Source organism: Hirsutella rhossiliensis, assembly GCF_020360975.1.
Source record: "Hirsutella rhossiliensis strain HR02 chromosome Unknown scaffold00003, whole genome shotgun sequence".
Lineage (NCBI taxonomy): Eukaryota > Fungi > Ascomycota > Sordariomycetes > Hypocreales > Ophiocordycipitaceae > Hirsutella > Hirsutella rhossiliensis.
The window spans coordinates 3,314,293-3,338,930 of NW_025408669.1; the positions used below are offsets into that span (position 1 = coordinate 3,314,293).

Here is a 24,638-nt window from a genome sequence, read left to right on the forward strand (position 1 = left end):
CAGACCGACCAAGGCCGAGGCAAACTACGACGCTGCGCTACCACTTCAACCCTTCAAACACCCAAATTCATCACTCCCATCTCTCCTCAATCACAGAACATTATCAGGCATGGCTCGTGCAGAGGGGCGCGGACAAAAGAGTAAACCCGGATGCCTGTTGTGCAGATGGAAGGGAAAACTCAGGTACGCCGTGATCCGCATTGCAAGCCTTTCGCCTGGCAGCGACTTGGCGATTCATCTAACGGCAAGTAGTTGACGTTTCATGCAAACATTGACATGAGAGATCTCTTTATTCCTCCAGTGGCCGACATCTTTGATGCCACGGCCATCATCCCCCCTGCGCAGCTCACCAGGAGCCGTTCGAATTCGATGCGTAAAGACACCTCCAGCATGCCCATCCAAGTCAGTGATCAAGCGAGTCTATTTCGGTATCTTAAAGGGATGCGCCTCGGTGTTTAGCACGAAATCGTCCAGGCTGATAATGTCGGGCAATGAAAAGATGAGGTAAAAGTACTTGAGCGTCTCCGCAAGCCAGAAGCTCTGGTGCAGCCACGTTAGCATACAAAGGTCGCGACAAGTCCAGCTTTCGACTCACCTCCATGTAGTCCTCCATGGGCAGCGGATAGTCGTCCTTGGTAACGTCCAGGACAGCGGCGTTGGCGTACTCGGTCCGCGTGCCCTTGCTGACAGCCTCAAACATGTCCCACGCGGCCTCGCGAAACTCGGCCCGGCCGGTGATGCGGTGCATGTAAAAGACGCTCTCGATGGCCTCGGGCCGCAGCAGGTACCGCGGGTCCTTGGCCGTCGTGAAGCCCTTGGGCAGGTGGCTTTTCCACTCGGGCCGCTTGTGGCGCTCCTCGAGCCACAGCTCCTCGTCCCAGGGGCAGTGCGAGCGGGACTTGCAGGGCGCCAGGTCGAGCCGCTCGGGCATCATGCCCGTGGGGAACGAGCGGTAGGCAAAGACGCAGCCGTTGGTCAGCTTGGCGCCCCGGTCCACGTCGGCCGGCTGTTCAAACAGGCGGCCGGCCAGGCCCCACATGCCGCCGACGAAGCAAGCGAGATGCTCCGTCTCGGGATCCAGCACCGGCTCGCCGCCGACAATGTTGATGTTACCCGGCAGCAGAATGTCCTCTCCGTTGGGGAGCATGGGCCGGAATAGAAAGTGCTTGTCGGCCGTGTCGGCAAACGTCTTGAACATGACCTCGTACTTGGGGTCGCCGCCCCCCAGCAGCTGGTGCATCTTGGGCAAATACTCGTAGAGGGAGTCCTCGGAGCCGCCAAGGGTAAAGGTGCTTCCACTGCTCACGTCCTGGCGGCTCATCGAGACCCAAAAGGGCCAGACGCCGGGCAAGGCCGTCTTGTTCTGGCCTTGGTAGAAGACATCCATGAGGTTGGACACGACGCTGTGGTACTTGGGATCGCCCGTGACTTGCGAGAGGCGCGTCATTTCAAGCGAGAGGGTCCCCGGCGAGGCCGACACAACGGTGGACTCGGGGGTGAGCCCATCGCCACTTTTGGCAGCGGCAAAGTCGAGAAAGTCAACGGGCATGCCGTTTTGTGTGTTGAAGGCGCCGTAGAGCATGTTGCCGAGCTCCTTGGCCTTGGCTAGGAGGATGTCGTTGCCGCTCAGGTCGTAGGCGGCCAGCAAGCCACCGAGGTATCGGATGTTGGTCTCGAAGACGTTGACGCGGGACGTGGACGACTTGCCGAAATCGATGGTGGCGACGGCGGCGACAGCCTCGTTGAACTCGTCCCGCAAGCCCATGATCCACAGCGTGTCCAAACAATCGACGAGGGTGGCAGCCCAGCCCGAGAACTGGTCGCGCGAGCCGGCCGAGATGGGCAGCAGGGCATCCTTCATCCACGCAAAGCGGCGGTAGCTCTCCCAGTTGTCCTGGAAGAGCTTCCGGACCTGGGCCAGCCTGGCGACGCGGATCTTGACGTCGCGCGGCGACTCGGCCTCGAAGCGGTGCTGTATGCTCGGGGCGCGGCCGGGGCGGCGCCGGGGCATGGGCGCGGGCGACGACGAGCCCGGCAGGTAGCGGAGCTTGACGCTGCTCCAGTCGAAGCTGCTGGCGACGCTGCGCACGCGCGGCGGGGGCGACGCATGGTTCATCCAGTGCTCGAGCCGGGCCCAGTCATCGCTCGCCGACGGCGAAGATGCGGGTGGCGAGGGCTGCTTCGGCGACGCCGCAGACCAGAGCTGCCACAGGGCGAAGACGATGGAGAGGGCCATGATGGCATTGCGTCCGCGGCGGGGGAAGGGCATGGCGCCGACGGGGTGCGAAGTCGGTCGAAGGAGAGGGCGAGGACTCAGCGCACCAGAGGGATCGGGCGGGAGCTGTTGCTCCTGGCGATGGTTCGGACGGCGGTGCGGGTTGATGGCTTGTCGTCGAGTCTCGAGCCAATCGGCCGTCTCAGCCCACGAACCCCGTGTCGGCAAAGGGCCAGGGCGAGTTCTTTTATGGGTCGTTATATATGGGTCGTTATACTCTGGACTCGCCTTGTCCGCTCGAGTGACAGTCGGAGAAGACAGAATCCTCCAGGAAAATGCCCGAATCTCCGACGACGCACAGGTCTGTCGGCCATCTTTTACAGGGCGAGCAGCACCCAACGCTAACTACCGGCCTCAATCTTACAGTGCTGGGAGGCCGCTACATAATTAACTCATAACTTGGTTTCTAGGGCACCTCGCTGATTACCTAACCATCGGGCTCTCACGTGTTTCACGTGTTGCGTGTCTGCATCATCATCATTATCATGCGAAGCGTGCGTCTCAACATATCAAAATGGCCCTCACGATGTAAAAGGAGGCCGTCAAGACACGACTGAGCCTCGCCTGCAAACGGCAATACAGAGACGCTACCTACACTTCACCCCCCTCTTCAAAGCAGCCATCGCCTACCAATCGTCCGCCACGTCCCAAGGCCCGCCAATGCCCTCTCACCGAGTCACCATCATCCGCCCACCCAGAGGCCCAGCCGTCCAACATGCGGCGAGCCTCCTGCCGACCGCACAGCAAAAGCTCACCGGTGCCCCAGCACAGAGCGCACATCTCGTCCGCAGCGAATCCGCGCCACCAGCTCCATGGCCTGCCCCTCGCTCCTCGACTGCAGCAGCCGGTACAGTTCCCGGTGCGCCCCCAGCTCGTCCTGCGCCTCGGCGCATCGTCTCTTGGCCGCCTTGGCCGTGTCGGCGCCCAGGTAGTCGCACTCGACGTGCCGCTTGTCGCATTCCGAGCACTGCGGCCTAGCGCCGTTGCACTTTGTGTGGGGGGGGCCAGGAAGCATCGTGTGAGCCCGTGTGCCTGGATAGTCTGCCCGGCAGGTCTTGTCTCGGCGTGGCCGCAACAGCAATCGAGGGCCCTTGTTCTCCGCCTGTTTGACATTTGACATACCTTGACATGGCGCTTTCGGCACGACTTGCACGCCGCTTCGACGGCCTTGCGCTTGGCCGGGTGCGAGACGCTGCGCCGCGCCGCGTCGGCTTCCGTCGCGGCCGAAGACGGAGCCGCCGGCGCGAGCGGCCGCTGACCACCGGCACGCCCGCCGTACGCCGGTTCACGCCCACTGGCCCGGCCCGTGCTCGCTTTCGACGACTGATTCGAGCGTGTCATGTTGTACCCAGGGCGGTAAGCCGAGTCCATGGACAAGAGCAAGATCTGTCCCCCCCTTCCTTGCTCCGCTTGCCGCTTGCGCCCGGACGCCCTTTGGATCACGAGCCACGGCTCGTTATATACCCCTCAGCCGTCCCCCCATCCATCCACCCCGTTCATACTCTAGACTCGATATTCAAACCCGCATGCCTGCCCAGTGCCCGGCTTCCGCTGCCTCGTGGCATGGCAGCCGGTCAAAACACTCCGAAGTCGAGGGCGCGCTACCACGGAAAAGAAACGAAACCCAGCTTTTGCAGCACGCCGGACAAGCGGTGCTGCGTAGCGGCCCTCCCACGACGGGCTAGGTTCCTGAGCTGAGGCTCCGTTTGTGCCCTTTATCCGACGTATCAGCTGTTCGTCTCCGCGTGCTTTCAGGGCATGGCCAGCCTCAACGTCCGTTCTGGCAGCTTCGGACTGGATAGCGTAGCCTCTCTCGCTGCCGGAACTGGCATTGAAGCGGCCGCGACCCGCTCCAACACGTGGCTCTCCGTCCAAAGTGTCTAGCATCTGCCACGTGGCGCGACTGAGGAGGCATCCGTCGAAATCCGTACGCCGCCCATCAGGCCATGACTGACGACCGACTAGGTAGTCAGTAGTCTATATCCGGACCTGTACCCGAGGCAGCGCCAAGTGCCACGTGGACAAGGCACCAGGCCGCGAAGGAATCCGTCGTCGGAGACGATATGCAGGAGTCGCTGGCTTAGGCGCACAAAAGGTCCCGGACGTCGGCCGTGGCCTTGATCTCGGCCGTGCTGCAGAGAAGGTGATCGGCTCCCAGAGAGGCCATCATCTTCCTCATCGCCTGTTCGTCTCCCTGCACAGTCCCGGCCATGTCCTCGTCTACCCAGCCCTCCGTAAACCCACCCCCGAGATCAATAAGCCACGCATCGTCCCTCCCATCGATGATAATGTTGCTCGTCTTCCCATCGCCGCAGATCAGCCCTATTGCGTGCAGGCGGCCGACCGTCTCACGCATCTGCGAGGCCCACTTGGGACGGCAGACTGCCGGAGGAATCCAACGACGCAGCCTGTGTCGGCATGCCGCACAAAACCCAGCAGTTGCGGAACACGCATCGATGTGGTTAGATGCGATCGGCAAACTCTGCGGGTGTCCTAGAGACATGCCAGCTCTCGGCCTACGATGGAATTAATTAATCCTCTCCTGTTTCCCGAAAGGAAGGATATCGTCGATACCCAAGTCATCCTTGCTAGCACTATCTGGGCCGCTCTCGCAGGCAGAATAGGAGTACGCTTTGCCGAGGTCGATAGGGATAATAGTAACATTTCCGCCGGCCGTCTCAAGAAGCTCGAAGTCGAGGGGTTGCGGGGAGGAGCAGAGAGTGTAAGTCCGGGCTGAAGCATGGAGAGGCTAGACGTAATAGGCGGTGCCGCTTTAGCAAAGGCAATAGGCCTGCCCGTGTCGAGAATCACGCCGAGGACCTCATCCACGATCTCTTCGTACTCGTCATCGTCTACATCGGCAGAGGTGGCGCGGCCAAGAAGCTGGACGAGGTGATCTGCGACAGACCGATGCTTTGAATCGCAGGCAGAGGAACTGGGGAAGATGGAAACGGCAGTCCGCCGCCCGCTTAGGTCAAGAATGATGTCTGCTCCGTCGCCGTCGCCGGCATGGAGTTTCTGAACCCGACATCTCATCCATCGGATCCATCGTCATGCGCGGATGGGGACTGCAAAAGAGGGCCACGGAACAGCGGCCGTGTTGAGCTACGAAATGAATTTGGCAAGGCGACGTTGAAGGACCACGGCATCGAGTACGAGTGGCTATGAAATGCTGAGGCGCTCTGCCACCCAATCAGACCTTTCATCCTGATGCCACACGTCAGATATGTAGTCCTTGACAACCGATATCATTCATACTTTACCTCTTCTACCCAAAAAAAAAGATTGAGCAAAGAGCACCGCCATCAACAAGAGTTCCAGCAAAGCTCCCTTTCTTGCTCTCAGCACCAGCTCGCAAAACGCAACAAGCATACTGGCCCCCGTAGTATACACGGCGCAGCTCCGTAGAAAACCGTCCTCAGGTAACAAGCCGGGAGCAGGACAACAGACCACGCTCCCGGCCAGGAAAAACTCCGCAGCGCCTTGGCTTCGTCATGATAAAGAAAATAGACGTCGAGTCGTTACGAGTGATGCCCCCCTTCAAAAAAGAACCGAACCATGCCCTCGCTCATCATCAGTCAACCTCCGAGTTGACACGCCTCGCCCGGTCCCGCAGGTCGCGGTTCTCCATCTCCAGCCCGCCCAGACGCTGTCGAGCAGCCTGCCGGTCCTGGTTACGGCCCTCGCGCTCCATCTTCAGCTTGTACTCCATGTCCCGCAGCCTAAGCAGCCATCGATTGTCGTTGTTGCTCGGCCCGCCCGCCTCGCCCGCCAACGCCACGTCCATGCTGCCCGGCCCGCCCGCCGCCGACGGGCCCGGGATCCCCGTCGCCGCGTTCGTCCCCGCCGACCGGTAGTTCCTCTCCTGGCCCGGCCGCGCCGATCGGCTGCGGTCACGGTCGCCGGGCCCGCGCGGGATCGCCGGCGATGGCGACCCTGATGCGCGGTCGTACGCCCGCGCGCCCTCGGCGTTGGACTTGGCCACGCGGCTGCGCACGTCTTGGGCCGTCCTGAGCGTCGTGTTCTCCACCTTGAGCTGCCGGTATGCGTCCTCCAGCCTCTGCATCCGGCCCTGCATGTCCTGAGACGCCGCCGACCCCGACGAGGCCGAGTTGCGCACCATTGCCTCGAGCCGATCGAGCTTCTTGGTCCGCACCTCGAGGTTGTTCTCCAAGGCCTGGTACTCGCGGTGCAGGTCGCGCTCCACCGACTTGATCTTGGACTGCAGCGAGCCAATCATGGTCTCAATCGTCTTGATGGCGGCCAAGAGGTTCTTGGAGAAGCCCGGCAGCCGGCTCGCAATCACCTCGACCGACGGCACCACCTGCCGATCGACGAGCGCATTGCCGTTGATCCACTCGCGGCCGCACAGCGCGCTCAGCCTCTGCCAGAGCGTCAACAGCAGCTCGTTTCGCTCCGTGAGCTGGTCCCGGGCCGACTGCTCGAGCGTGGCAATCTTCTTGCGGTCCTGACCCCTGGTGCTCTCCAGCTCGGCGATGCGGACGTCCTGCGTGCTTGCCGTCTGCGACAGGTGGTGATGCGTCTTCTGGAACGTGTCGAACTGCGACTTGGTGTTGCGGTGCGCCACGCGCTCCTTGTCCAGCAGCTCCGCCACCTTGCGGCTCTCGAGCGCGTGCGACTCGAGGAGCGCGTCGCGTTGCTTGATGATGCGGTCCTTTTCGACCAGCGCGGCCCTCGTCGTGTCGAGCTCGCGGATCGTGTTCTCCAGCTCGCGCTGCAGCTTGGCAATCGACTTGGAGGGGTCAGTGGGGATAAGTCTATTGAGAAGCGTGCGGAATCGTACCTTGAGAAGCGAGGATCGGGTGCCGTTGAGGTCGCCCAGGGCTTCTCGGAGGTTGTTTTCGAGCTCAATCAACCTCTCCTTCCACTCGGTTGCCTCGACTTCGCGCGACGACAGGCTCTTACGCAGCCGCCTCACCTCGTCCTTGGCATTCGACGCCTCGCGGTTGAGCTCGTTGACAAACTGCTGCACCTCTTCCTTTTCCCTGTTGGCCACCATTTCCCTCTGCACGCGCTCCTGCTGCAGGCGGCCGTCCAGCTCCCGCGCCATGTCCTTTTCCTCGCGCAGGCCCTGCTCGGCGTTGGCGAGCGCCGCCTCGAGGTCGCCGATGCGGATCTTGTCAGTCTCTTGCTCCTCACGCAAAAAGGCAATCTCGCCCTGCGCCGACTCTTGCTGGACAGAGAGGCGCTGGTTCTTGTCGGTCGCCTCCATGAGCTTCTGTTCGAGCTCCTCAAACTCCTTGTTGGTCGCGTCCAGCTCCTCTTGCAGCTGCTGGATGCGCCGCAGCTTGCTGTCCTGCTCGTCCTCGAGGCGCACGAGGGCTTCGCTCAGCTTTCGCATCTCTTCCTGCAAGGCGTCGAAATTCTCCGAGCGATCCCTCAAGTCGGCCTGCAGACGCTGAATCTCCTCGTTGCGCTGGTCGGCCTCGGCTTCCAGCGTGTCAATCTCATCCTGCGCCTCGTGGCGGAGGGCCTCAAACTCGACCTCCATGTCTCCCTGCTCCCGCAGCGCCTCGTCGCGCTCCGCCTGCAGCGCCACCAGGTCGTTCATGGCACCGTCGAGGTCTTGCTGCAGCGACATGGCCGTCTCCTCGGCCTGGCGCTTGCCCTCGACGGCCGTCTCAAAGTCCTCCATGCACGCCTCGAGCTCGCGCTGCAGCTCCTGGTTCTGCAGCTTGACCTCGCTCAGCTTGTCCCGCAGCTCGGCCAGCTTATTCTCGAGCTCCTCCCGTTGTGCGTCTTCGTCGGCCTGTGTCTGTCTCGTCTTGGCGCTGCCCCGAGACGGCGACCTGTCGTGCCCGGCTCGAGACGCCGACCGCTCCAGGAGGCTATCGACGGCGGAGAGCGCCGCGACGCCGCCGCCGCGACGTTGCGCCATCTTGAGGTCTTCAATCTCCTGGTACAGACGCTCCTTTTCGCGGTTTCTCGACGTCAGCATCGACGTCTGGGCGCCAACCTCGCGCCGCAGCTCTGCGTTTTCATGGCGCAACTGCTCGCTCTCGCGCCGTAGCTCCTCGACGAGAGTGGTGGCGGCGCTGAAGTTTGCGTTGGATCCCTCGACGTCACCCGACATGCCCGACATGGGGCGCGAGGGCGAGGCGTTGCGATCGCGCGGCTTCTTGGTGATGTTGTAGATGTTGGTCGTGTGGTGCAGGGCCCCCGGGCCGCTCGACGCCTCCCTCTTGAGCCGGAACAGCTCGTCGCGCAGTTTCCGGTTGTCCTCGTCTGCTTGCTCACGGCGAGCCGTCTCCTGCTCGAGCAAGTCTTTCCAGACGTCGGCTTCCTCCTGCCGGCCGAGGTTATCGCCAGTCCGTTCGCTAAACGTCTTGACAATGTCGGCCATTTTCCGCTTCTCCGATTCCCGGTGCACGCCCTCGTTGCGGAGCCTCTCGATTTCGATGGCGTACTCCTCGACGCGCTCGCGCAGGTAAATGAGCTCTTCCTCTCGTTCTTGGGCCTCGCCGTCGACGGTCTGGTCCGCCGACGACGCGGCGCTCCGGGCCGTGCTCGGGCGCTTCTCGTCCTCCCTGGCCTGTCTCTCTAGCTCCTTGACCCTCTTCCTCAGGACCTTGTTGTCCCGCTGCAGCACCGCGAAGCTCGTCTTGAGATCGACGTTTTCCGATATCATCTCCTTGATGCCTTCCTCGGAGAGTTTGTCCAGGCGATCGCTCAGAAACATGACCTTGAGCTTCAGATCAAAGTTCTCCTTGGACAGGCGCTCAATGGTGCTGCTCTGCTCCTTGAGCGTCAGGTTCCTGCCACTGCGCCCGGCCGTGCCGGTGCCCGCGGGCGGGTGGGCAGGACGCCGCGGCGTCTGGAGGCCGTTTTTGAACTTGTATTCTTTTGCCAGCGACTCGGGGACCTGCACGTTTCTGACGTGCTGGGCGATGACGGTGTCGGTGGGCGCGGTGTCGAGGTTGTCCCGGGCGGGCCTCGGGGTCTGCATCACGTCGCCATTGCGCGTCTGGGGCCGGCTGTCGATCTCGGCAAGCGGCTCGAGCTGGCGGGTGGCTGCATCGTAGTCGTCGGGGGCGAAGCCGGAGGCCATGCTCCCGATGCTGGTGGCCCGGGGGAGGATGTTGCTGGGGGCGCGAGACATGGTCAGGGAGGGCACGGCGCCGCCCGAGTGCAAGGCGTAGTCGAGGCCGATGCCGACGGTGGCGTCGCTGTCCTGGTGAGACTCGGCGTTTGTGACAAAGGACGAGGAAGAGGAGCGCTCGCTGCCGTGGCGGCTGCGCAGGTACTTGGGCCGCTTGGCGACGCGCAAGGAATTTCCCGGGGTGCTGCCGGCATCCATCTTGTCCTCGGACAGGGACTGAGATCGGGACGACGAGGCGGGGGCGTCGTCTGTGCCGGACAAGAGGGGGTTTTCAGCGTCGTCGTCGTCTCGGGCCAGGGGGGGAACCTTGGGGTTGCTCGTGCTGCTGGCGGCGCGGGAAATGGTTCGGGCAGCAGCGGCGGCGGCGGGCGACGAGTCGAGGCTGGATGTGGTGAGGCTGGCGTCGGCATCATGGGCGGGCTGCTTGGGCCGCGGCGCAGGGTTGTCGGGCGAATCAAGGCGCCGAGCAGCAGCGGCAGAGGTGGCGGGGATGGGCGACAGCGCAGGCAGAAAGCTGGACTCGACGTCGTTGAGGTGTCTGCGCACAGCCTCCTCGGACAGCGTGTCTTCTGCCTCTCTGGTGTCGTCCATGGCCGTCGTCTCCATTGGCTGGCCGGCATGATGGCTGGTTCGCGAGGCGGGAGAGCGCAGTTGGAGCAGCGATTCGTCGGGGTTCTCGGCGGGCGCCTCGCCATGGGCGGCATGGGCGTCGTCGCGCTCGTCTGTGGTGGTGGCGCCTGAGGTGCGCCTCGCCGTCGATGGCCGCGATGGAGAGACGGGGCTCGTCCGGCCGTTGGGGGTCTCATGGTCGCCGGCCATGGCGCATCTTGAAGGGTCCGGAGCCCAGTCAGACGCGGAGCAGAGGCCAGGTGTCGGCGGCGTGTCGGCGGCGGGTCAGCGGCTTGTCGACGTCGACGTTTGAGGTGCAGGGGATGCAGGGGATGCAGGGGATGCAGGTGGGAGGTGATGCTTTTTGGTGGTGATGCTTTTTGGTGGTGATGAACTGGCGGCGGCCGGTTCCAACGACGACGGCTGGCCAAAAATAACGGCGGGCGAACGCTAACTTTTTCCCCCTTGCAGAAGGGAACGGGCCTGGGGGGGGGGCCTTTTCTGGCGGTTACCGGGGCACCCGGGCGGGTCGACAGGGCGCTCAGACGCCTAGAGCAACAGGCAGACACTTGAGCAGAGGGAGGAACTACTCCGTAGTAGAGAGACGCAACTCGAGGCATTAGAAGGCAGCACCGCAATGACACGGTGTGGTATTCTATTAGATTTATATTTCGGTAAAGGCCATTTCATTTTAAGAAAAGGCCCATGATGCACCTGACACGGCAACACACAGACTGCGCGGAATCCGTCCCGCTTCAACGCTTGTACGAAGCAATCAACCGCCCCCTGTTCGGACGGACTCCATGACGCTGTGGAAGCTTACACGGGACATGGATACGGCCGGGGGCTCAGCAGCGAAAACATCCTACTTGGATTTACAGCGGGCGGCAAGATGAGACACGGAAGCAAGCCTTAACTTTCTTGACGTGGGCTGCTGCCGTGGACTGAACACGCCAGCAAGAATACTCCATGGCTGCTCTCACGCGATACTGTCCAAGTGTTTGAATTGTGACATGCGCAACTGCCGTGTGGTATCTAGTAGTATAACGTTCCAGCGCTGCCTCGTCGTCTAGTTGGAGATCTTGGGGTCGACTTTGCTTCTGCATCGCCAGCCGTCCCGTCAGTCACCCATCGAGGCCAGTAGACAGGATGAGACTCACCCAGTAGCCTTTTCATAGGCTGTGCGGCCGCCGTCGGTAATCTTCTCCTGGGTATTGCGGTCGATGCTATGGCCTGACTTCTTGGCCGCCATGCCGAACGCTGGAGCGGTGTTAGCCTCGGTCTGGGGGTCGAAGCTGAGGCCGCCTTACCCTTGTCGACATAGTCGTCCTTTTGCTCGGCGCCGCCCTGGGCGTTCTGGTCCTTGTTCTCGCCGGAACCCTTGTTCATGGCCTTTTTGACGAAATCCATGGTGGCTCTCTGGTGTTTGTGTGTGCGGAAGATGTATGATGAATGGGGGGGGGAGGAGGACGATGATGATGAAGATGATGATGTATCCAAGACGAAGCAGACAGGGGAGGCCCCGAGCCGTACTTATATATAGAAAGACAGACTGCAGATGACCCTGACGGCATCCAAGCACCCCCTCCTTTTCCCCATCTTTCGAGAGGGACACGCCGTCATGCACTAGAGCTTCACACAGGCGCTAGAACCAACAGAGAGCTTTGTCAAACCATCCCATCCATGTTGCCCTGCTGTAGGCACACGCACCTCTTGCTTGCGTCTCCAGAGGCACAGACAGACACGCTGACGAGCTACGTCATCGTGCCTCGTCCATTGATTGGCCTTTACTTGCAGTGCCCCGATCGCTGTGAACTTGTGGGCACGGCAGACGAGGCGCAGGAAGCTTATCGAGCCAAAGGCCGGTGCTCCCGCGAGAGGCAAACCTTGGAGACGGCCGTGGAGCAAAGCTGGGCGTCGTCACTGGTCGACCAACCGTGGAGCAAACAAACTCGCGCTCGCCAACATGCCTCCTCCGCTTCCGCTTCCGGAGAGACGGGCCCCCCCTGAGACGGCGGAGCCACGGTCATGTAACTCATATACCGGGCTAACATGCAGTACGTACGTCCATCGAGAGCCTCTCCAATGGGTGCTCGAGGACAAAGCGCACACGAGTCGAGCCGACAGACAGCAGCTGAAAAACAGACGCACGTCTCCTCCGGGGTCCACATCTGCACACTGCCCCCTTCCGCTCTCTGCGTAGTTCATGTATTAATATGTGCAGGCTCCTATAAGTTACATGTTGCCCGTACCGGAAAGTGAGACTGTGCTGCGGTAGGCAATTGACACGCACTTCTTTGATGGAGCGAGTTCTGTCCAAGAAGCCATGTCCTGCCTCTCAGCTGCCATGCCCCGTCTCAGAGCCCGTGAGCCGTCGGCAAATCATGGTTGACATCTCAAATGCAATGGCATTCCTCGTTTGAAACCCTCGATACTGACGTGTACTGTACTTTGCACGCTACAACTGGCAGTGCTACTCGACCCCGGCATCAACAAACGCCTCCAACAAGAAACGCCGTCCACGTCATTGCCCAATGTGAAACGCTTCCCTATGGCGGCTTGGTCCAAACAAGACAATGATGGGGAAAAACATACAGCAACAATAATATTAGACTGATGAATCGTACACGGTTTCCTCCCACGACAAGCTCGAGGCGGGCAAAACGGACCTCGCACCGCCCGAGGCTGTCCAGGACTCGGCCGTCATGAGTTGACAAAGACTTGGTAGGCCATGATCATGACCCAGATGAGGAAGATGGCCCCGATGAGCCCCATGGCAAAGACGAGCTGCCATGACTGGCCTGTCCGACGTCCAAGCAGGTTAGCGGGCGGCGGGCAGCGGAACCGGGCACAGCCGCACTTACAGATATTCCTCTGCTGCATCCAGGCCAGCGTCCCGAGCGTCTTGCCCGTCGGGTTCTGGCTAAAGACGTAGGCGTTGCAGTTGCTCTGCACCGAGCCGCTGGGCCCCCACAGCTGTATCGACACGACGACGAGCCCGACGAGCCACATGACGAAGAGCATGAAGGCGCCAATCATGACAATGGCCGGCAGCAGGCGCCGCGTCGCAATGAGCCAGAAGATGCCCCCGATGTAGAGGATGGCCAGGCAGCCGACGGTGATGTAGTAGGGAAAGTACCTGCGAAGTCGGTCAGCGCAACCCGTCGTCGATGCCCGTCGTTTCTCGATGAAGCCATCCATCTCTTGCTCGGGCCGACGAGGGTGAGACTGGAATCAGGGTCGAGGCGTACCACGGAACCGGCAGCCCCAGCTGGGCCTGCATCTGGGTAAAGACGGCAAAGACGCCAATGATGGTGCACGAGGCCAGCAGCATGATGAGGATCCAAAAGTTGAGCTGCCACGGCGGCCAGTTGTAGGTGCGCATGTGGCTGACGACTGGCCGCCGGTCGTAGCCCACCGAGGTGCCGCTGAAGATGGACGATGCCACCATTGTGTCTGCGATGCAGAGGAACCAAGAGTAAAGAAGAAGATAGGAAGAGCAGTAGGCGTTCAAGGGGTGCAAGAAGCAGTCGTCTGTCTGCGTGCCGCGCGGAGTGAACTGAAGCGTCTTGGGCAACGTCCCGGCTTCCGGATATCGTGCTCGGCCTGTTGAACGAACGGCCGGCCGGCCTGCTGCACCCGGGCCTCGCCTTTCTCTCCTCTTTTCGTCACTCTCTCTTGTCCAATTGAAGGGGGAAAGGTCTGTCGCTCGGGAGTTGCTCGCCCCGACCCCCAAAATCACAACACTCCTTCGCCTTCTTTCTTCCTGTCTCTCTGTTCGTCCGTCCGAAAACGAACTCAATTCTTTCAGAAATGACGAGCAGCAGAGGGGGGGGGGGGCAGATCTCGCGATGATATACTCGGCTCCCGGCGGCCCAATCCGCGCAAGCTGCCACGTCGAAGGGCCCGGGCAGGGGAGTGGGCGCCCAATACCCAGTCAGTAATGAGAGAGATGGCTGCAAGCCCAAATGCCCCACCTTAGATCCGGCGTGTCGGATGGGCCCTCATTCTTTGGTGACGATGCTGATGCTGTGTGCTGGCGGGACCTGACTTGGCGGCCACGGCGAGGCGGATGCTGGCGGAATGCCGAGGGTGCGAAGGAGGAGTGGTAAGGGATGATAGTGCTGTTGGGCAAGGTACCTCGACGTGAGGGGCGGTTTGCATGGCTGGCCAGGGTCGTCGTCTTTGGGCTGTCATCACCTCCCATCACCTACATGAGGGCCTCCCAATGCCACACCGTGTCGCCGCCTCGCCTCATGCGATGCTTGCCGTGGCCCAAGGGGGGCTTTGGGGCGCTCATTTCTGCTATATATGCATTTGCTACGTGCTACGTGTGTGCTTATGCGCATACAAAACAAACCACAGGCCAGTAGGGGCGCCTCGACAGTTCAGCCTCCTCGACCGGCCGACGCATGACATGGATCCATCAAGGCGGTGACTTTTCCTCGCTCTCTCCTTGCTGCCCGGGGCCGGATCGAGGCGCCGTCGCGCTCTGCCATCCCTGCTAGCCCTGCGAGCCCATCAGCATGAAAAAGGCCGACGCGTATTAAACAAGCCGCGGCACAAGCGCCTACGCTGGTCCCAAACGCACACGAGTACACATGGTCGATTAATCGCACGCGTCTCCGTGCTCGTACATGACCCGAACCAGAGACACGACGGGAAGAAAGAGGCTGGGCGTCCCGTGAGTGGAGCCGTCTCTGCTGCCGGAGCCCCCGAGATCGGCGGCCGGCCCTCATCGGCGGGAAAATGTGGGTGGCTGGGGGGCCCGGTGCAAGGCCGCGTCGAGGCCCTGGATCGAATTGACCTTCAAAAGCACGCCTTTCCGTAGATGCGGCTCGGGAGTAATCATGGCCGTTCTTCCAAGCATATATCTTCAGTAGCGAGCCGTGATGCCGTGGCACGGCGCACAACCGACGGCCCCGGACCCGTCACGGCATCATCTGTCTTCTCGACTGCATCACCGTGTGCAACAATCCGTCTCGCTCAGCACTGCAATGGGGTGCGTGCATCCCCTTACCGCTCTACCCGGGATCTTGTATGCGGCTTCGCCTATTCGCTGCCCTCGTCTCTCCCGCGGCCGTTTCTGTTTGTACTGCGCGCACGGCCGGGTATAACCAGTCAAACACGAAGCCAGTCGGTGACTGAATCTTGAGATGCTCTCTATAAGATTCCCGAGGAGGAGGCGTTACATCAATTTCTAGGAACACGCCGCCTCGCCAGCCATTCGCGCCAACCCCGTGAAGCAACCTCCCACCAGCCGTCATGACATCGTCGTGTCGAGACAAGAGAATGATGATGCCAGGAACCAAGACCAGGCATAGCAAGACGCAATCTATGTCCGGGAGCCAAAACAGAGGCTCAACCGATACGAGACAGACAAGGAGAAAGCGGCGCCGTCGTCGTCTAGAGCAGCGTCTCGCCCAGGGCGCACCGCACCAGCGAGCAGCCGGCGCGGATCGTCTCCAGGGCGCCGGCCTCGGTGGTGGCGAGGCTGGGGTTGACCTCGACGAGGTCGATGGCCACGAGCTGGCCCGTCTGGTGGACAAACTCGCAGATGTAGTCGCCCTCGCGCAGCGTCAGGCCGCCGCGGACGGGGGTTCCGGTGCTCGGGGCCCACATGGGGTCGAGGGCGTCGACGTCGAAGGAGAGGTGGATGGGCGTGTCGGTGCCGATGTGGGCGAGGGCCATTTCCATGACCCGGCCGATGCCATGTCTGTGCGGGAGAAGCAAGAGGCGTCAGTTCGGGGGTGGAGAGGGAGAGGGTGACAGAGAGGGATAGAGAGGGAGGGAGGGAGGGGGAGAGAGAGAGAGAAAGAGAAAGAGTGAGAGGAGAGGAGCGTGTCTTACCGATCAACGTCAAACATGGAAAAGGCCTTGATGCCGTGCTCGCGCAGAATCTTCTTCTCGCCCTGATCCACGTCGCGCAGGCCAATGTAGACGAGCTTCTTGACGCTGACGCGCATGTCGTCCTGGATCCAGCCAAAGTACTCGTCCTTGTCGTCCCGCGCCAGCCCCGAGGCAAAGGCGACGGGCATGCCGTGGATGTTGCCGCTGTCGCTGATCTCGGGGGTGTTGATGTCGGCGTGGGCATCGACCCAGATGACGGCAATGTCGCGGCCGAGGCGCTCGCGGGCCGCCCGGGCAGAGCCGGCGAGGGTGCCGATGGCGATGCTGTGGTCGCCGCCGAGCGTCAGCACCAGGCGGCCCTGCGACGCGTGCTGGTAGACCTGCGACGCGAGCTCCCGGTTGACGGCCGACACGGTCAGCGGGTTCTTCATGCCGCGGTAGTCCGGGTCCGACGCCGGCACCAGGTCCCGGTACAGGTGGACGTCGGTGTCGCCGTGGATCCGGTAGCCGAGCTCATGGCGGATCTCGTGGAGGAGGCCCGAGTCGATGAGGGCGGCGGGCCCGGCGTCGACGCCGTCCTTGGGCTGCAGGCGCAGGCGCGGTTACTCAAACTGCTTCCAGGTGAAACTCGAGGCTGCGATTCGGGGACAGGAAGAGGTTGCATCATTGGATGGAGGGGCACGTCGCAATGACACGATAGGGGGCTTGCAGGGGGGCCCGGGGGGAGGGTGAGCAAGCAAGGGGGAGGGGTGTGCAGGGGCATGATAACGAAAAGACGGCGCCTTTTTGGCCCTTTTCTTGTCCAAACACGGCAGAAACATACCTGGCCCCCTGAAAAGCCGACGGCGACGAACCCGAGATCGCCCGGCTTGGAGAGGAAGCGGCTCTCGACGGTGCTGGTGTTCATGGCGACGGGCTCGGCTCTTGTTTTCCCTTTCTTGTTCCTGATCCCGACCCTGGTCTCCTTTCTTTTGCGACGATGCCGCGGATGGCCTGCAAAGAGTAGCTTTTCCGAGCTAGATAAGCTATCTGCTTACTGCACCAAAGGGGGGCGTGGCTGCAGGGAGAGGTCAGGCAGCCCCGATATCGTGGCGGAGGAGATAAAGGAGAGAGGGACAGAGAGCAAAGGCAAGGAGTGGAAGAGCACGAGAGAGGGAAAGGAGGGCGGGCGTTGGGAGATGGCGGGACGGCTCGAGATAGACAGAGAGGGAAGAGAGTGCGAGTGAGGGAGAAAACTGGCTCCAGCCGGCGGCGGCGGCGGCGGGGACTCGTCAACTAATAAGGGAAAAAATACAAGCACAGCCAGCCAGCCCAAGGGGAAAGTGGGCGGGATAAAAGACCAACAAGCATCCATTCAAGCTATACTCCTAAGTGCAGGTCCAGCAGGAGATGATGCTAGTGCCAAGCAAGGCCCGCCGGTCTGAGAGCTGGCAAAGGCCCATCCGACAAGCTCGGAGTGTCACTTAACGGCAAGGCTTGAGGAGAGACACGGAACTCCGCCACCTCGGACTGCCCCCTCCCCTACATCCCTCGATTGTAGGATCTCCCCCCCCCCCTTCTCTACGCCCGACGGACCGCCGATTGTCCGCCGGAGCCGCCGGCCGAACGAAGGGAGGGTCTGTACGACGTCGAGAAACGGGCTGGGGTGGAGAGATGGTGAAGCGAGAGCGGTGAACTATATACGCTCACGCGAGAGCAAGGGTGGTTTTGGAAGCCAGCTCTTCTGGCTCGTTGAAACTGACGCAGGCCACCTCTAAACTCGGTACACTCGAAACCTCTCTGCAGCTACAACGGCCTCGGGTCCTCACCGAGGGAGCCTGTCGTGACCCCCAGGCTCTGGTCATTGTTCTACCGTCGTCATCAAATACGCAGTGGCCAGGGGGCTTATCCTCATTTATCTCCCTTTTTATTTTCTTTCGCGTCTTCCCGGACCCGCGTGACCAGAGAGTAGTAGAAACCAGGGGCCTCGGGTCTGTTGGTGGATATTCCTCCACCCTCCTCTCCGTCCGAACAGCCGGGGCGTCTCGTCGGGGGCCGTCGATGGGCGACTGACGGTCAAGCACTAACACCGCGCATCGGCTCACGTGCGCCTTTTTGTGACAAAGAAAAACCTCAACGACATGGCTGGGCAATTCCACACCCGTGGGGGCGGGAAGGGGGGGGTTTATATGTATCATGAGCCGGAAGGCCCGAGTCTGGACAGCCAACTCGAAGGGAACGACAGTCCGTTATGCTCACGTGGTAGAGTAGCGTCCCTTTTTCTGCTACCACGGCACCATGCCTCTCTGGCTGCGCATCCGGACATAGATGCATATGGAGTGGGAGTGGGAGTGGGAGTGGGAGTGGGAGTGGGAGAGAGAAGTGTAGAGCGCTAGAGTGTCATGTCCGACTGCCCCGGAGACTGCCGGAGCGGTTGGTGCCGCAGGCCAGGCCACGCGCTGCAAGGTCACGCCGCCATGCCAGTCCGAAGCGTCCTTTTTACCTAATAGCCGCATCCAACCCGATACTTGGGCCAAGTCCATGTACCGGGGACGCCATGCTGCGCGTGCATCCTGGCCTTGTAGCGGTACCGCGGGCACCGATGCACCCGGACGCATGGCGGAGTCAACTTTAGAGGAACCTGCGCCGCCAGGTCGGGTGGCTCCGGCTCTCGCCCGGCGTCGAGCTTGGCGGCCCCCGGTGCAAGCCGGCACTAGCCTGCCCCGGTGCCCCATGTACCGGTACTGTAGTGTATCTCTTTGGTGTATTGGCCGCCGCTGCTTAGGTGACGTTGTTATCTAGAAGGTTCCATGACGTGGCTCAGTAGCGAGATGTAGTAGGTAATTAGTTATCGCGCAAGTTCATGCAACATAACTCTTCTCTTTACGCGCCGCTATGTCTACGAGTTCCCCTTATCACAGCTGCCTGAGCCTCGGCACTGGGATTGGCAATTCCGAGAGTGCGACCCGATGAATTCGTAGCTGTCCCGCGGATAACGGCTCGGATCGGATCCCCATCACAGATAGCGTCGTCAAGTCGCTTGAGAAAAACAGCATTTATTCCCTCAGCCTTGACGTCGAAGCTGTGACTCTTGCCCGAGGCGGACTGTGTCATGTGCATTATGCCTACTTCCTCGTTATGCTCGGGGGAGAGCCACGGGTTCACCCCTCCCACGAGCATGCCATCGACTTGAAAACTATCCAAGTACTTGCAGGCTACATCCACCGACACCAGACCACCAGAGCAGGCGGTATCTACAGTGATGCTACGGAAGGGGGTTTGAATTAGCTTGGACCGATGACTTCGGGCATCAAGGTGCACACCAATAACACTGCCGCTGCGAACAACGCACCTCGGGCCACTCAGATTAAGAAAGTGGCTTATTCGATTGCTTAGACTAGACGAAGCAATACCAAGAGTAATAGAATCTGCTTTGTCCTGCCGGCAAGGTTGAACCGGGACGATGGTGGTTCATTCATGGCGACACCACCTCGTTGGAGAAGATGCCCTAGTGCCGTGGGCGAGTTGCTGCGACCTGGCAGGCGGCAGACAATCCCGACGATGGCATCTGGCACTTGACTGTGGTGAGCCTGGCTATTCGAAACCCCACTCCTCTGCTGTCACATTATATATGGGATGCTGTTATTCCACAGGGCGCTTAGCTCGAGCCCAATGGATACAGTATGACAACGTCTCACGTCTAGACACTCGACGCCGCTGAACCGGTCTGACCAAACCGTAACTGAATTCCCAAATGCACTCGTCCCGGTATTGCGCGAAAACAGGACGCCGGTTACTTGGGATCGCAGCCGTTTTGCACGTCGACACACCGTTTCTCTAAAATTACCCGAATCCGGCGTTTGCGCTTTACACTTCCATGGACGGAAGATCGCGCTTACAGCCTCGAATCTCGTCGGATACTTTAGGCTTCATTGTGGCACAGACGCAGGTTACCCTGCCAATCAGTCGGATGCTCGCACGGAACAGTTTGAGAGAAATCTCCACCGCGGTCCGGAAAGCACTAATATCCCTGGACGAGAAATTTAGTGGCATGTTGGGGGACAAACCTGCGTTCGTTAGAACACCAGCAGACGGATGTTTCCAGGGTTGCAGGTTGTTCTACCCAAGTAACCTGACGGTAGCATAGATCTTCTCTATCGAAGAAGACTGTCTCGGTGCGGTCAGGGAGGATGCAGTGTTTCAGACCTACGCTGAGATAGTATAGGAAGCCAAGTGTGGCTGCCAACGCAGTATGATATCAGCTTTAAAGCCCGACTCGATGGTCTGCAAGGCCAGATACATGAATCACAGGTACGACAGAGCTATCTACTCCAGTGAGATCGGGCAGGTATGGATACCCGGGATCGACCGTGGCAGATGCTTTCTCTAGTCGTGGACTGATCCACTACCTGTGGGGGAACGACCATGTGAATTTCATACTTGCGAATAGTGTCACTTTATGAATACTGTGCAAATAGCTTAAGTCAGAGTTCTCCTAAGGTGTCTCTAGTGGTCAATCACCTTTGCCCAGTCGAGTCCGATCTTGCTCCTGCTCTTGAACCGTGACAAACCCTGGTGACCTCCTATTGCAAATTACGACAAAGAAAGGAAACTTGGGCTTCCAAAGCCTCGCGACTGTGCTTTCCCGTCGAAATATCCATATGTCCAATGTTCGGCATTGTGAGCAGCTGCTTCGGCTCCGCGAGCACGTCGTAGATTTGTGTCTTCTGCGGCTCCACTGGAGAGATCGAGTCGTCTTTGCCGTTCACGAGCGCTACTGGGGTCGGGGACACAAAATGTGTAAGGCTAAAAGGTTGAAATGCCGCGAAGCGATGATTAATTAGTGCGTGCTAAGCGTGGTGGCCGGCATAAGACCTGATAATATAATGTCAGTCTTTCTCGTGAGCTTACTAAAGTTAAACGTGTGCTCAATTCTTGTATCCTGTTCCCAGTCCGACCGGGCTTTCGTTCCCTGCCAGTTAAGATTTACAGCCATTTGTAGCATTCGCGAATACCAGACTCCAGTTGCTAAATTCCCAGACGGTTTGCGGCGAATAGTGGCTCTTAGCAAGCTCTCAGTGGCGATTAAACTGCGCCCCGCTGCTCATAGTTCCAAGGCCGGAAAAGGCCATGCGTGATAGCATACTGGATTCATGTTGCATAATCCCATCCTCTGATATGATCAAGTTGTGTCAGACTCGCTCCCGAGGGGCGTGAGCCTCGGTGCGGGTTGCCACGACTTGCGCCACCACACCTGTCATTACACACGTTCGTTTTCCCGAGTCTGGCAAATTGGGTGGCGCATGCCGCAGAAGTCGTGCCTCGAGAGGAAGAAGCCAAGGACCTTATGCCTTGCGGAACGAGAGGAAAAGAGGTGTCCCCGATCATGGCCGCCGCCTAGGGCCTGGTTCGTCCCCGCAGCTGGTGAATCAAAGCCGACACCGTCATTTTGGCTTGTGCCTTGACGGAAAAGGGTGTTCATCCTCCGCCGAATTCCACCGCCCCCGAGGTTGTGGAAGGGGAGTGAGTGTGTGCAGCATATAAACTTAAGGCAGCAGAGCCTTGAGCTTCAAGCATCAGAAGGCGCTGTGTTACGTCGTCTTGGTTTGCTGATCCAGGTCACTGTAGGGGTAAGTACCTCTAGAATAGACCAATAAGGACGCCGCTTTATTCGCGGTACTGACTACGTGTGCCGGTAGGTAACAAGCACCACTGCTAAGCGAAAGTTCTAGCAACCATATTATACAGATCGCTATATTACTCTTCACAGCTGTGTCGTAATTAAGCTGCCTATCGCTTACTGTTCGTGACCCGTATCTGCTTCGTAGCTATTACGTACTACCTAACCTGGGCTGCACACACCTGGTTTCGTGTACAGTAATGTAGACTGCAAGTGCATATCCGACCCCCCTCTTGCTTCCGGCGCCCCGTCCCGTCCCGTCCCGGCCCCTGGCCTCGGTCTCCGGTCAACAGGGCCATGGAGCGCCGAGGCTCCGAGAACTCCTCGGCCGAACCTCGCTCGACACGCCCACGCTGTCTGTACCACTGCCGACATGGCAACCCAGATCCTTACAACTTGAGGATAGATAACATACCGGACAAGACTGAACAATGGCATCGCCGGCCACTTGTCCTCCGAGTCGAGTCTGGCATTCCCAAGCGATGTCATCACCTACACGCGCCTTGGCCAAGATGCTCGTGCCACGAAGAAATCTCTCTCGACGAACGTCATGTTCGCCCCTGGACGACAAATCGCGCCCGCGCGGCGATCTCTCACCAGACGCTCGGATATACATGTGCCGTGCAGACACGCAATCGGAAGAGGGTGGACGGTAGAGTAAAGGCAGGAATCTATCCTTGTCTAGCAAGCATGGCATGCGGATGCCAACGAGGGAGTCGCAGGCACACCGTCCCCTATCAGCGATCAATACTGCCCTCCACCCGCCGCCGCTTGCGCAATTTTCCCGATCCTCCGCCAAGCTGAGCACGATGATCAGAAAAGGAGGAAAAAGACGCAGAAACAAAGAGTCTATCAAGCACTATGAGCCCTCCCCAGCCAAGTCGCCCCTTCTATACCAGACATGATCCTCCCCACGGGGCCATATAATCCCTCATCGGAGCATGTGGCAAGTACATATGTCCACAGGGTACTTGCTGAGCTCATTTTGACTCTGGTACATGACTCGTTTCAGTCGTCATTCGTGTCGTCGTCGTGTCGTCGTCGTGTCGTCGTCGTGTCGTCGTCGTGTCTCGATTGGTCGTTGGTTGCAGAAAGGCGAGCTCAGCTCGACTCCATCTCCATGATTTCCATGGTATAGTAGGGCAGCTCGCGCGCCAGCGATTTTCCATACGCGTAGTTGTCCTCGCCCGAGTCGGGCTCGTCGAGCTCGTCGATGCGCGGCTCGGGCGGGTCCTGGAACAAGAGGCTGCCGCGGTGCAGCCTCTTGCGCAGGCGGCGGGCGCTGGAGCCGACGTCGTTGACGTCGTTGACGTCGAGCGAGCCGGCCTCGTCGTTGTCCGAGTCACTGAGCTCGCTGTGGGTGCGCTTGCCGAAGCTGCTCGACATGCTCACGCGTCGGTGCCGTCGCAGCTCCTGGCGGCGCTGCAGGAAGGCCTCTTGGTCGTCGTCGCAGGGGTTGGGCGGGTCGCTTTCCGAGGCCTCGTTGCTGCAGTTGAGGTTCCGGAGGTCCTGCATCATGCGCCTGTCGAGGCCTTTGTGGCGCGAGGACCGCGACCGGCTTCGGATGGACTCGATTTCCGTGGGGAAGAGCACGTCGAGGCCCTCGCAGGCGCTGTCCATGGGGTCGACGTCCTCGATGACGAAGTCGCAGTCGAGGGCGCGCAGCGTGTTGGCCTGGACAGAGCGGGAGCCGGAGCCGGAGCCGGAGCCGGAGCCAGACGAATCTGAGGCTTGCGCCTCCGAGTCGTTGTCGTCCGAGTCGGACTCGCCAGAGACGTCGGCGGCGTACGAGGCAGGCAGGCTGCGGGCCTCGATGTCCGAGAACGAGTCGGATTCGTCGGCAGGGTCCGACGACGACGACGAGCGCGGGCTCAATTGCTCGGGCCCGAGCACGGGCTGGTAGCTGAAGTGGTGGCCGTTGCCGACGGGCTTGATGTTGGGGTCCTGCGACAGCGGGCGCGAGAAGCGGTAATGGTGATGATGGCGCTGCGGCTTGCGGCCCGTGGGGGTTTCGGGCGGTGACGTCGGGTTGGTGGCGCTGCGGAGCGGGCCGGACAGCTTGAGGCTCGGCCCTGGCTTAATCTTGGCCATGATATAGTTACAGGTCCAACTTTTAAAACGTATCCAGCGTTGGGGGCGATATATCCAAGCTTCCACCTCGCTCTCTCGCGCTCACTCGTCTTTCTTTTTGGCGGTCGACCTCTTGTTCTCGCCCCCCCAAAAGTCTGCCGCCTGCCTGGGGGAGGCCAAGAAACGTGATTATTATTCGCTTCTTCCCAAAAAGTCTCGAACCCGGGCGGGAGGGAGGGTGATTGGATTGAGCCGGCTGCAGCGTGTGGGGTAAAGGATGCGGGCGGCAAGACGCTGCTGCGCGGGGGAACCAGCGTTGCTTGCCGGCGAATTTTGGTGCTTTATTCTCTTTTTATTCCTTTTTTTTTCCTTTGCCTGACCATTCGACGAGACGGGCTGCTGTGGCATGTGATTTCGATGGGACGAGGCGCAACGTCAGGGAGTCAGAACCCAGAGAAGAAATCTCCAGCACGGAGAAGAGGAGATCCGGCTAGTGTTGGGGGGCATGATAGATGGAAGGCGAGGTAATGCTGGAGATCCTGGTCTGGTGCTGGCCCGAGATTCTCCGTCACGCGCGTCGTTGGATGGTGAAAGGGGCAAGAACAAAGTGCGCGAGAAAAGTGGTGGAAGAGACGAGGCACACAAAGGACGGAGGAGTATGAGGGGGGGGGTGGCTATTATGTATGGATGAATGAGCCAGCTTACCGACTCTCACACCTACTAATTATAGCACGCCTTGTCAGAGATCTGCGGCCTGCAAAGGAGAGAGAAGCAGGACGGACGCTTGGACCTTGGATGCCAGCCCAGAGGGAGTGAGTCAAAAAAGGGGCATGGCCCATGATGGGGTCCGAATATTCGACTTCAACAAGAGCTCCCGCGCGGCGTCTCGCATCAGGATGGCAGGCTGTTTCAGACAACTGCAGCCCAAGGTCTGTTGGTGGCAGCCGAGACGATACGAGCTTGCGTGGGTGAGGCTGAGACTCGGGGGCCATGGCACGATTCCATCTTGTCCGCTCCGTCACTCGCCGGGGATACAATCATACGGGCCACTGCTT

The 24,638-nt window shown here is 60.2% G+C and overlaps 6 protein-coding genes across 6 annotated transcripts; all 6 read right to left on the reverse strand.

The window, feature by feature from the left end:
- Positions 1-420: 420 nt before the first annotated feature.
- Positions 421-2,269, reverse strand: HRG_03410 (glycosyl hydrolase family 47 protein; the record flags this gene model as incomplete). The annotated part of the gene is made up of 2 exons (XM_044861881.1): positions 421-540; positions 596-2,269. The coding sequence occupies 2 exons, from the start codon at positions 2,267-2,269 to the stop codon at positions 421-423; spliced, it is 1,794 nt and encodes a 597-aa protein (XP_044722907.1).
- A 3,580-nt stretch (positions 2,270-5,849) lies between these two features.
- Positions 5,850-10,214, reverse strand: HRG_03411 (centrosomin domain-containing protein; the record flags this gene model as incomplete). The annotated part of the gene is made up of 5 exons (XM_044861882.1): positions 5,850-6,162; positions 6,211-7,028; positions 7,080-8,067; positions 8,113-8,207; positions 8,253-10,214. The coding sequence occupies 5 exons, from the start codon at positions 10,212-10,214 to the stop codon at positions 5,850-5,852; spliced, it is 4,176 nt and encodes a 1,391-aa protein (XP_044722908.1).
- Positions 10,215-11,073: 859 nt separating this feature from the next.
- Positions 11,074-11,414, reverse strand: HRG_03412 (uncharacterized protein; the record flags this gene model as incomplete). Its single annotated transcript, XM_044861883.1, has 3 exons — positions 11,074-11,104; positions 11,165-11,264; positions 11,315-11,414. The coding sequence occupies 3 exons, from the start codon at positions 11,412-11,414 to the stop codon at positions 11,074-11,076; spliced, it is 231 nt and encodes a 76-aa protein (XP_044722909.1).
- Positions 11,415-12,707: 1,293 nt separating this feature from the next.
- On the reverse strand, positions 12,708-13,455 carry HRG_03413 (arginase-like protein; the record flags this gene model as incomplete). The annotated part of the gene is made up of 3 exons (XM_044861884.1): positions 12,708-12,805; positions 12,869-13,143; positions 13,256-13,455. The coding sequence occupies 3 exons, from the start codon at positions 13,453-13,455 to the stop codon at positions 12,708-12,710; spliced, it is 573 nt and encodes a 190-aa protein (XP_044722910.1).
- Positions 13,456-15,410: 1,955 nt separating this feature from the next.
- On the reverse strand, positions 15,411-16,761 carry HRG_03414 (arginase family domain-containing protein; the record flags this gene model as incomplete). The annotated part of the gene is made up of 3 exons (XM_044861885.1): positions 15,411-15,720; positions 15,855-16,438; positions 16,678-16,761. The coding sequence occupies 3 exons, from the start codon at positions 16,759-16,761 to the stop codon at positions 15,411-15,413; spliced, it is 978 nt and encodes a 325-aa protein (XP_044722911.1).
- Positions 16,762-22,614: 5,853 nt separating this feature from the next.
- Positions 22,615-23,604, reverse strand: HRG_03415 (uncharacterized protein; the record flags this gene model as incomplete). The annotated part of the gene is made up of 1 exon (XM_044861886.1): positions 22,615-23,604. One exon carries the CDS (start codon positions 23,602-23,604, stop codon positions 22,615-22,617), a length of 990 nt encoding a protein of 329 aa, XP_044722912.1.
- Positions 23,605-24,638: the final 1,034 nt, after the last annotated feature.